The sequence below is a fragment of the Bubalus kerabau genome, chromosome 22 (assembly GCF_029407905.1).
Source record: "Bubalus kerabau isolate K-KA32 ecotype Philippines breed swamp buffalo chromosome 22, PCC_UOA_SB_1v2, whole genome shotgun sequence".
Taxonomy (NCBI): domain Eukaryota; kingdom Metazoa; phylum Chordata; class Mammalia; order Artiodactyla; family Bovidae; genus Bubalus; species Bubalus kerabau.
This window is the reverse complement of record NC_073645.1, coordinates 18137127-18149557: the sequence shown is the minus strand read 5'-3', so window position 1 is coordinate 18149557 and position 12431 is coordinate 18137127. Positions and strand designations below refer to the sequence as shown.

At 42.2% G+C, this 12431-nt stretch overlaps 1 protein-coding gene across 2 annotated transcripts in view; it reads right to left on the bottom strand.

The window, feature by feature from the left end:
- The window catches only part of PLCE1 (phospholipase C epsilon 1), a 369385-nt gene that overhangs the window by 188266 nt on the left and 168688 nt on the right, over nucleotides 1-12431 (bottom strand). For both annotated transcript variants that reach the window (XM_055561030.1, XM_055561031.1), the window contains exon 3: nucleotides 3740-4028. In XM_055561030.1, coding sequence (XP_055417005.1) covers nucleotides 3740-4028 — 289 coding nt within the window. The remainder of the gene's footprint in view (nucleotides 1-3739; nucleotides 4029-12431) is intronic.

Genomic DNA, 12431 nt, shown 5'->3' with positions numbered 1-12431 from the left:
GTGAGTAATGAAGAAATTGGTTGGACATTTTCTCTTCCTATTCTCACCTACTACAGGCAGCTCCAACCCTCATTTTGTACTCATAACCACTTCCAGGAGACAAGTTGACTTGGGGCATCTGTAGGTCACCTGGAAAGCTGTCTTCACATTTCTTTTTCACAAACTTGATTCTTTCTAACATCTTAATGGGCCTGGCACTAAGGACCTGCATAATGTGTTCCTCCTGTTTAAATCCTTTGGTTTGTGAGTGTGTGTTCATTTGTGTAAAAACATATATAACAAAATTTAGCCTCTTAACCATTTTTAATGCAGCTGAGTTGTATTGAGTAAATTCATATTTACTCAATACACAATTATCATAATTTACTTATACACAATTATCACCATGATCCATCCTCAGAATTCTTCATCTTGCAAAATGAAACTCTGCACCCATTAACAGTAACTCCGCATCCAAACCCTCCCTCCACCAGCCCCTACAACCACAGTTTTACTTTCTGTCTCTGATGCTTTGGACTATTCTAAGCACCCCACACAAAAGGAATCATATAGCATTTGTTTTTTGCCCTCCTCCTTTTTTTTTCCCCTACCTTTTCCAACTTGATTTAATCCACTTTAAATGTGATCTCTCTCATGGAAAAGGTCATTCTTTTTGACCCTCTTCCTTACCTTTTCCCTCTGTGAAAAAATTACAAATTCTGTCCTGTCCCCCTCTTCCTTTCTTCATTCCATTTATAAGCCTCTCATTAAAAGAAAAGAAAGTTACTGGGATAATAATTTTCTGAATCTTTCACATTAGATATGAGTTTCAAAATATAATTAACCATAATAACAGAACTATAGATGCCAACATCTAAAATCTCTGAAATGGCCCAAAGTTCTTTACAAAATCTCCATGAAAGTTTTACTTTAACTCTACTCATCTTAATTAAAATGAGTTCCCCTCAACAACAAATGCCTTTTAACTCATTTGTAATGCTTTTTTCTTGGAGGCTGATGCTCAGTGTTCTAATAATTGTGTTTTTCTCTCTATTCCATGGGAACTGTGTAGACTTCAACTGTGTTGTGGGTTAAAGAGGTTTTTGAGGACTAAAGTCTGGAACCAAATCACAATGTTTAATACTGCTTCTCCAGGAAAGCATTCTGAGTTGCACACAGCTCCTGAGAAATGAACTCTAGAACATGAGTCGTTTATAACCTGGAGACTGAGTGTGTCACACACTTCCCATAGATTTTCATTAGTGACACAGAGCTGAAAGTTGTTGGCCTGCTTGATGCCACAGAACACACAGTGACCAATAAAACAAGCAGACAAGCACGGCATAGCAGCCGAGCATGTCCAGACTCCCCTGCTGGAGTACGAGGCCAACAGAGCTCAAGACCCAGCTACTCAATATGCTGAACCTATCGGTTTTCTAAATACTCCGTGATTTTGAACGGCCATGTATGGTTTTTTAAGATGTATTATATTCCACTGCATGTTGAAGAACCATATGTTTCACTACAGCACATACAGCTTTTGAAAACCCCATGGGAGAAAGCACTGAAGTTGAAAAAGATTTCCAAGAGAGCAAGGTAGAGATACAGAAATTAGCTTGGAGCTGAAGCCAACCTGCTAACTATATTATTCAGCAGAAACTACTAACAGACGGATATCAGAAACCATTAAAGAGCTGCAAAACAGAAAGTTAAAAGAAACTCCCAACTCTTGCATAAAACCCAATTCAATGATAACTCATCAGCTGATGATCCAACAAGTCCCAGAGATGGGAATGCTGATCTCAGAGTTCTGATCTGAGCAGGAAAGTGCAAAGAGCAATGGAGATCAACTTACTTACTATCAGGGCAACAGACACCTTAACTAATGGCCCCCTTTTTTCTCCCCAAAGGTCTGTGTAAGACTGGAGGCAGCCTGCCTGGGAACCAAAACACAACATTTGGGGAGCCTGGAGATATGTCTTTTGCAATTAATAGAGAAGAAACAAAGTGACTTTCATTGACTTTGTTCCTTTGCAGCCAAACCATTTGTCACATGGACCATTAACTCTACTTTCAAACGCTTTGAACTCTTAGAGTCACTTCCACATTATTTGGCATTTAACTCCCTGCAGTCTGTTCTTTGAATACTTGGTGCATGCAAATCTGGCTGCCTCACTAGGATCATAAAAACTTAAAAGCAAGAAAACTGACTTGTATGTTATTAGGATCTCCCATAAGGCCTACACACTGCTTGGCACAGGGTGGGTATCTGATACAAAAGCCTGATTAACACACAGGATAAGCTCCTTACATACAGTCGCAAGCACTGAAGCTCTGCCAACTCTATATGTCAATTTCAACTCAAATTCCCAGGAAGATCACTAATGCAGAATGCAAGCTTGGCAGTTACCAGGAGCTGCATCAGAATAGAGAAATCTTGAATCCTGTGGATAGGGGAAACCCTTACTACCTAGAGACTACAAGTTCCATGGGTGAAAAAGTGAAAGCGAAAGACACTCAGTTGTATCCGACTCTTTGCGACCCCATGGACCGTACAGTCCATGGAATTCTTCAGGCCAGAATACTGGAGTGGGTAGCCTTTCTTTCCTCCAGGGGGTCTTCTCAACAATTTCCCTAGGGGTAAGGGCTATGTTTTGCCCCCAACCCAGCACCCAGGTGCTCAAAAAACGTATGCTGAATGAATGAAACATATATGAATCCAAGTTTCTCCTCTTTAGTCTCTGGGGTTAGTGGTCCCCATCTTGTGTTTTTCTTCACTCATCATTTATAACCAATCCACGAAAGTTAAGGTGACACTAGAAAACAAGTCAGCATGGCACCCACATGGCACACAGACAGGTGTGGACCTCCTCTGGGGTCTTCCCAAGGGGTGCTGGGGTGGGGCGGGGTGGGGAGGTTGAGGGTCAAGGAGGAAGACCACTGGTGTGATAATCGCAGGTCTGGGGCCTGCTGTGGAGGGACGATGGAGGCTCTCCTTGAGAGAAGTGGCAGGATGTCAGAGAGAGTTCTTGGCAGCCCCTGAGCAGTGGAACGCAGCTCTGCATGGTCCCTGTCTGGTTGGCAGCTTCCTGCCAGGGAAGGATGCCCAGTGGGTGGTGAGAGCTGGGCAGTGCACAGATCTCCACGGTGCACAGCCATTTCTGACCCGCCTGCCTGCCACTTGTGGGAAGTAGCTGGGAAGTTCTGATGCAGAGACCCCATTCTCCATTAGTTTTCATTTCCTAGCAGGATTTCTGACTATCTTGCCTTTTAAGATGGGAGTTGCTGGAAGATGGCCTTTGGCTTCTCTAGTCAACATGAACCTATTAATTCTGTGTAGGCAAGAGAACTCTATTCCACTCTGTTCTGAGTGAAACAGTTGGTTTTCACTGTGACTACATGACTACACTTTTTTACGAGCTTTTTTATTTTTATTTTTTTACAGTAATTGACATCTGTCATAGACCACCACTAGGAGAACTCATCTATTAGGATAACTTAAAAAAATTAAACAAAGCATTTAGTCATTTACTTCTTTTGAAAAAGAAACTTCAAAATCTTAGCGTTCATTATTCAGAATGCTTATACCTTAAGGGATTTTGGTAAAGGACTATCATTTTATATTCTTTTAAAGCAGCTACCTTTTCTGAAAGTTGTTGATAAGTGGACTCAGTTTTCCATGAGGAGATGCATAAATGTTAACTCAGATTCTTTTCTGCATTCAATGATGAAGAGTTAAAAGTGAAATTTCAGACAGTACCTTTCAGCATCATTCGTCCCGTGGATCCCCCAAAAGAATTGAGGAGGCTGCTTCTTGCTCCTAAAGATGTGGTGGCTTCCAGGAGAGAGCCGGTGATGTACTGAGATATGGAAGTCCTTTGCAGGGTGGCACGATACTCACACACCGTGTCTCGGACACATTGCTTTAAGTACGGACCGACACTGATCCTTTCACGGGCTGTCTCGGAGGCTGGGAGCTTGGCGAAGAAATGGAGAAGAGATCTAATTGTCTGTTCTGTGGCTTCTCCCCTTCTCACTGCACTGTAGATCTGTGAATAGCACAAAGTACAGGAAGTATTAATCTAGTTTCTTAGAAAAGCAAATTAACTTGTTGACAAAATGCCAAGATGACTTATTAAGAAAGAAGTCTCGGTCGCTCTAAGCACAAACACTCGTGAACACTGGGCTCATACATTAACCTGAACATTCTACAGACACCATTTATTTGGGAAAGCTATGTGCAGTTATGAAATAGGTCGTTCAAACAACCCTGCTATCAAACAGAGCACTTACGACTTGTACCAACCAAAAATATATTCAGCTCAAATTTCTCCTCCTTCTCTTTATCAGAGCAAAGCTCGTCTACAGTGGGACAAGGGCGTACCTTTCCTATTTTTCATTCTGGACTCTCTTGAGTGACTCCCCCAGATCTGTCTATCTCCAAGGAACCCTGTAAACTCACATTCATGAGGAATCCTCCTTTCATGCTCAGAACGAAATAAGGGTGAGTGGGTTAAGGGGCAGGAGAACTTCTATATTCCCTTTTTTGGTTATAAGCTTTCAATCCATCAGCTTGGACCAAAGTCTTTGAATCCTTTTCCCCCCTCTTCCTCCCTCACCCCCACATCCAGTGAAATGACAGATCCCGCCACTTCTCCTTCCTTCCTTTCTTCCTTCTTCCTCTGCCACTATCCTGATTTCCTCTTCCCTTCATCACCTGAATTCACCAAGAATTATCTCAAAGAGATTGGATTATTACGACATTTTCCCAGCCATAATTCCAATCCATTTCAGTGCAATTATTCAACGAGTGTTTATGTAGATCTGCTCTGTGCAAGGCACTGCATTGAAAGATGTGAGGTGTTTACGAAGAGTAACAGACACCTCTTGTGCTGTAGGACTTCACAATCTAATTTAGAAAATGAGACCTGAAAGTTATAAAGTTTGGCATTATATCTGGGAGGTATGGGGTCTTGTCGAGGTCTCTGGGAAGCCAGAGCCTTCTTGGCAGTGTATAAATGCCAGAGAAGAAAGTGAACACGGGGTGAATTAACCTAGCTTTCTGATGGTGGAATAAAGGTTTACTATGTTGTGTTGTCTCCATCATGCTACCTTGAGCACCATGCCTTGGTTGACAATTGATGCATTAAATCAAAAAATTGTTCTTCTGTGTTTATATACCAGTTATGTGTTAGGCCTTGGTAAATACAACAGCTTCTCCTCTCCAAGAGTTCACAGTCTAATAAGGAGGGTGAACAGATAAAAAGTTCAGGGTAGGGTGACAGTGGAGGTCATCTCCTCCGCTGACAGCGATGAGTGGAGAGGGAAGGGAAGAACCTTGCACGCCCTTCAGACTCTGCACACACCCTTGTGATGCTGCACACTCCAAACCTCACCTTAACTAGCACGCCGGGGTACTCAAAAGGACCCCAATGAGCTAGTCTGTGGTGACATCCTGACTAGATTTCTACTCTGTCTTCCTCTGCTTTCTGGTATATACTTTCCATTTGAAGACAGAGTGTGGAATCTTTAACTTTAATTCTGTCATTAAATTTCTGGTGGCCACAGAGATGGTGTGCTGGGACAGAAGGAGCCCAGGCTTTGGGGTCAGGTTTGTGGGGTTGCACAACCAGCTCTGCCTTGACCAGCCAGAGAGGATACTAATGCCCATTCTTAGAGATGTTCTGGGATTCCCCCTGACAATACATACAAAGTGCTCAGTCTGGTGTCTACAAACGGTGCCCATTAGCACTGAGCAGGAAGAGAATGGACCCTGCTCTAAACAATCATCAGGTGATTGTATTAACAACAGAGCACAGAGCAGTCTATGAAATTCACTGTGATGGAGTTATACCCTTGCTCTTACGTGCTAGATAATGTCATCCTAACCTTATTTGGGTGTATTGTGAGGACAAATGAGGGTAGAGAGTTGCAGAGCTCAGGACATGCTTTTCTTCTCCCAGCTCCAAATCATACAGGCAATCTCCAACACACTGTCTAAAAGAGTCCTTCAGAAGTAAACACTCTGGATGTTCAGAGAAGAGAACCCACTGTGAGATTTGATAGGTAAAGATAAAGAAAGAAGCATGGCTCTAACTGGGGCAGCTGAGAGAGTCACATGGCAAGTAAGGGTGAAGAGGCTGGAAAACAGTGTGTCCTGGGGACAGGGAGGAGAGCAGGAATTAAGAGCACAGCGTGTAGGGAAATCACTGGGGAATTGAAAAGGTCAGTTGGCCTGACAAAGGAGAGCCCTGAAAGTCAAGAAAAGAGGTTTAATCTATCAGAGATGGGTAGCCCTTCACTTTTTTTGGTCTGTTTGTTTTCAGCAGAGGAATGCTGCTAAAAAGGCCCAGTGGCTCAGTGGTAAAGAGCCTGCCTGCAGTGCAGATGCAGGTTCAATCCCTGGGTTGAGAAGATCCCCTGGAGGAGAGCATGGCACCCACTCCAGGATTCTTGTCAGGGACATCCCATGGACGGAGGAGCCTGGCAGGCTACAGTCCCTGGGGTCGCAAAGAGCTGGACATGACTGAGGATGCACGCACACACTTGGATATATTAAGTAATTATTAGCCTTGCTACCAGCTGTTCCCAAGCCCTCCAACTTTTCTGAAGAAAGGAGAAATGAAGAGTTCTAAGAATACATCCCTGAGCTGCTGTCACTACTGCTAACGCCCCATCCACAAAGAATCAGAAAGATATCTACAGGTCCTACCATGATCTGCACTAACACATGTCATTCATACCAATACTTGGTAAGCTGAATTCAAAGATATGGAAGTGCTTAGGGTACATGTTAAAATATAGGCAATAACCCCTTACTAGATCATCCATTTAAAAAAAAAAGCAACTATTGAAAATTTTATGTATATAGAATGGGAGGAGGAGGCACTATAAAACAGTAATTATGAGTGTTGCTCTGAAGTGTTGGTTTGAGTCTGAGCTTCTCTGCTTCCCAGCCATGTGACTTTGTCTAAGCTGCTTTGCCATTCTATGTCTCAGTCTCTTTTTCTCCAATACAGGGATATAATACATATTATCTGTCCCATAAAGTTGTAGTAAGAATTACAAACTATGATAAACACAGTAATAGGACTCGAACAGCTGCTTAATAAACATTCAACAAATACCAGTTTTTATGATGATGGTAACAAGGATGATTGCAATAGACTACAAAAATGACCATACATTATTCCTTCACAGATTCCAGGCCAGGCTTTTGATTTGCTTAATTAATGGGAATTCAGTAAATGTATTGCCAGTGAAGTCTTCAGTGTTGGAGCTTGCTCTCCTTGCCACTTTCGGGAATTCTGAAACAACTACCAAGTGAAGGAGCCAGAACTAGCTTGCTGGAGGATGACGGACCACGGCTGAGTCACTCCTGTCACCTTTGCCAGTAGCCTGCCAATAGGCAGATTCCCTGGTTGCTCAGAGGGTAAAGAGTCTGCCTGCAATGTGGGAGACCTGGGTTCGATCCCTGGGTCGGGAAGATCCCCTGGAGAAGGAAATGGCAACCCACTCCAGTATTTGTGCCTGGAAAATCCCATGGATGGAGGAGCCTGGCAGGCTACAGTCCATGATGTCACAAAGTGTCAGACATGACCGAGAAACTTCACTTTCTTTCACTTTGCCACCAGGCACGCACATAGTGAATCCCTCCTAGATCATCCAATGGCTCCTCCACCTGCCATCACAGACATATGAGAGAGCCCAGCAAAGATCAGCTCATCCAAACTAGGAGCACCGTCCAGACAATTCACAGGAACATGAGCTATATAAGTGACTGCTGTATAAACCATGAAGCATTGGGAATGCCTTGGCACATGGCAAAAGTCAACTTACACAATGATGATGTGGTAGGTGCAATGATAAGTATTTCCTTGCATATCTGAATCCACACACTAGCCCTACGAGGTTGATTCATTTTGCAGATGGGGACAGTGAGCCTAGAGAGACAGAGTGAGACAGTTAACTTTACACAACTAGTAAGAGACTGAGCCAAGACTGAAATTGGGTTTGTCCAGCTCTGTGGTTCCACTTTATCCATTGCACTAAACATGGTCACACCCAAAACCCAAACAACGGGATTCAAGAAAACGTTGTTATTTGGCAAGAGTGTTAAGTGATGTTAACATTGCAGTTGTTATAGTTTTTATTCATGATAATTCCTTTCATGGTCACCCTAAAGTACTTTGGAAAACAGTCAAGTTATGACTAATGAATGAGCAAATATGTTTCCTTTTTATGGACATTTATAGTTTAAATTACAAGGTGAAAAAATATATAAACTTTATCTCACTTGATTAATGTGGTAATAGAAGGTGCTGAAAATTGGACAGACTAATGCCCTATATGGGTCAATATCTTTTTTGATATAAAATCAACACCTTACAACAGGGCATCCAATCTCAGTAAAAAGATATGTGTCCATCCATTCATCCAACGATTGATTTTTATTTATTGAAAACCACACTGCGCCAAGCCCAGGGGCTTTGGGGATCCAGCAGAAAGCAAAAAGAACTTTTTTATTTTACTGGAGGAAGGCAGACAATAAACAAGTAAATCAAATAAGTTAGCTAAAAATTGCAGGGTATTATAAATAGTCAATGGCAGCCTACTCCAGTGTTCTTGCCTAGAGAATCCCAGGGATGGGGGAACCTGGTGGGCTGCCGTCTATGGGGTCACACAGAGTTGGACACGACTGAAGTGACTTAGCAACTTAGCAACAACAATAAATCGTCAAGATACATTTCAGATATGGACTCTACAGGACTTGCTAAAGTCACTGGGAATGAAGGAAGGAAAGGAGTCAAAATTTTTATAGTTGGCCATTGTGGAGTTCTTAGAACTTTTAAGATCTATATATATTTTTTAGATTCCACATAGAAATGATAACATATTTGTCTTTGAGATAAATATAAAGCATTTGTCTTTATATGTCCATTTGCATAACATAAATATAAATTAATATAAATATTGTAAATCGACTATACTTCAATAAAAAAGATTTATCTAAAGAACTATAGATCAATGTTGCCAAAAGTGCCCTTCATAGCACATATGTTTACCCAGCACTGTGAACCGTGAGTGGGTCCTCTCCATGGAATTACACTACTTCCACCATGGCAGGTGCTGTGTTTGAGAAGCATGACCTCAACATTATGAAGTTACTTGCATAAAAGCAAGCAGTCCTTAGACAATACTTAAGGAAACATCTGAAGTTCCTTGTGACTCAAGAAACCAACACTGGGACATGGAGTTCAGATCCAAACCCAAATAAAACAAACATCCAAGGCTGGGTAATTCAGAGAGAGATGAAATCAAAGACTTAAGAGCACTGAAAGACAGAAAGCAGCCAGGCACATCAGGTCCACAGCACTCACCCAGGAGGAAAGCTCCTTCTTCTGTACAGCCAGAAAGGGCCTTGTCTTATCTTGACTTCTACTTGGGTCAAAGAGAGTGCTTGACAAGGGGAGTCAATTTTGTACTTGCTCTGTTCCAAAAGCTTTCTTTCTAGGGTCAGAGCTCTGGAAAATCACAATGTTGTAAGGTCTGATAGCATATCTCCTGAAAGTTTTCAGCAAGAAGGAGGCTTGTTACTTAGGTGTCCATTGACCCTTAACAGTAATACATGGGGGCTTCCCTGTTGGTTCAGACAGTAAAGAATCCGCCTGCCAATGCAGGAGACCTGGGTTCAGTACCTGGGTCAGGAAGATCCCCTGGAGAAGGGAATGATTACCCACTGCAGTATTCTTACACTGGAAATCCCATGGACAGAGGAGCCTGGCAGGCTACAGTCCATGGATCTCAAGAGGTGGACACGACTAAGTGATGAGTGCACACACACACAGTAATGCTTGTAATCACCGCAACATCTAACGAATGTTTAAAATGAAGTAGGCACTGAGCACTGAGACACGATTTCCTCGAAACTCCAGAACAGCTCTAGAAAGAGGCCCTACTACTACCATCACATAAAAATAAAGCACTAATGCGCATACACCTGACTCAGCATCAGGACCCTGCATCTCTAAGCCAGTACTGCTAGCCACCAAACCAAATTAGAGAATCCTATACTGCAGTTGTCAAAGAAACCTTTTTTTTAGAGAGGGGTAGATAGCTTGTGGGAAGCTCCTGTATGGCACAGGGACCTCAGCTTGGTGCTCTGTGATGGCCTAGAGGGGTGGGATGGGGTGGGTGGGAGGGAGACTCAAGACAGAGGGCATATATGTATACATATAGCTAATTCATGTTGTTGTACAGCAGAAACTAACACAAATGGTAAAGTAATTATACTCCAATTAAAAAAAAAAAGCTAGAAAGAAAGGTAGAGTAGATGCAAAGTAATGATAAATTTACCAACAGCTGAATTCGCAACAACAATGGTATTGACCATTAGACTGGAATCATACTTTCAAAATCTGAAAAGAGAACCCAGATTACTATGGGTATTGCAGTAGTGATCCTGCCACCTCTCTTTACGGTCTGTTTCCTCCCTCTAGAATGCAACTTCAAGAGGATTTTATTTCCATTTTCACTGCTCTATCGCCAGGGTCTGGAAGTTTTGGCATTACAGCTTCTCAATAAATAGCTCTTGATTGAATTAATGAGGGTCTTTTATATCTTCACCAAGAAATTGGCTAGAATCCTTTAGTTTTTTGGTCATGATAGTTTTTTGGTCATGACCTTACTGGATTCATCTAAACCACAGGTGACATTGTATTGTCACCTGTATGTGCTGAACATCAGATACAGAAGTCACATGAAATAGCACCAAGTCTTTACAAAGCATTCAGAAAAGCTGCAACCAGATGAGGCTCTAATTGTGATCTGAGGGGCTCCCCAGGTGGCTCAGTGGTAAAGAATCTGCCTGCCAATGAAGGAGACACAGAAGACATGGGTTCAGTCCCTGGGTTGGGAAGGTCCTTTGGAGGAGGAAATGGCAACTCACTCCAGTGTTCTTGCCTGGAAAATTCCATGGATTAGATGGAATTCCATGGGTTAAATTCCAGGTGGGCTACAGTCCATGGAGTTACAAAGAGTTGGACACAACTGTGTGACGGAGCATGCATGAGCACACACACAAATGTGATCTGTTCTGAGAAATTCACCAATAGTTTAACATTATCCCATTATCATTTGCTGATTTTCCTAAGAGTTGAGAATGCTTAATCAGATCTAGTCTCCATCCTGAGTTTTCATGAAAATGATGATTTAAAAGAATCATGGGGCTTAGAGAAAACAGATACGGATTCAATATGGACTTTCTGGATTCAGCAAATGCTGAGTTGCAGTTACAGAGACTATGGTAGATGCATGAGGACAATGACTAAAAAAAAAAAAAGACAAACTCTGTCATGTGGTCAAAACCCACCCCCTGCCACAGTTTTCTATATCTAACATGAAGGGGTCAACTAACATTGTCCCTACATCTGTCTTAGTGTTACTGTTTGATGACCAATACACCTCAGCTTTCTTAAATGGAGGACAGAGGATATTAATTAACCTTAATTTTAATGATAATTTTGATCATGATACTTTTAAATTTTTTTGAGTATAATTGATTTACAATGTTACCTTAGTTTCTGCTGTACAGCAAACTGAATCATATATACATATACACACACACACTTTTTGTAGATTCTATTCCCACATAGGAGAAGGCAATGGCACCCCACTCCAGTACTCTTGCCTGGAAAATCCCATGGACGGAGGAGCCTGGTGGGCTGCAGTCCATGGGGTCGCTAAGAGTTGGACACGACTGAGTGACTTCACTTTCACTTTTCACTTTCATCCATTGGATAAGGAAATGGCAACCCACTCCAGTGTTCTTGCCTGGAGAATCCCAGGGACAGGGGAGCCTGGTGGGCTGCCGTCTATGGGGTCTCGCAGAGTCGGACACGACTGAAGCGACTTAGCAGCAGTAGCAGCATTCCCACATAGGTCATTATGAAGTATTGAGTAGAGTTGCCTGTGCTATACAGTAGGTTCTTATGAGTTATCTGTTTTATATATAGTAGTATGTGTATATCAGTCCCGATCTCCAGTTGATCTCTCCCCACCTTCCTCCTTGGTAACCCTGTTTGTTTTCTGCATCTGTGACTCTGTTTTGGAAATAGGTTTATTTGCACCATTTTTCCTAGATTCCACATACAAGTGATATCATATGATATTGGTCTCTCTCTGACTTTCTTCACTCAGTATGACAATCTCTAGGTTCATCCATGTCACTGCAGATGGCATCATTTCATTCTCTTTTAGACCATCATCATTCTTGAATACAGCATACAGTCAGTATCTCACTTATCAGTGTTCTCCTTCAATATCATCTGTCATTTCTCCCTAGTGACTACATATCCACTTCTAACACCACCCTTAAACTCCCCATAATGTGATTCTTAAAGTAGCCTGAGCTGGAAAAACAAATAACCATGGTTGTCTGAACTGAGTAAACT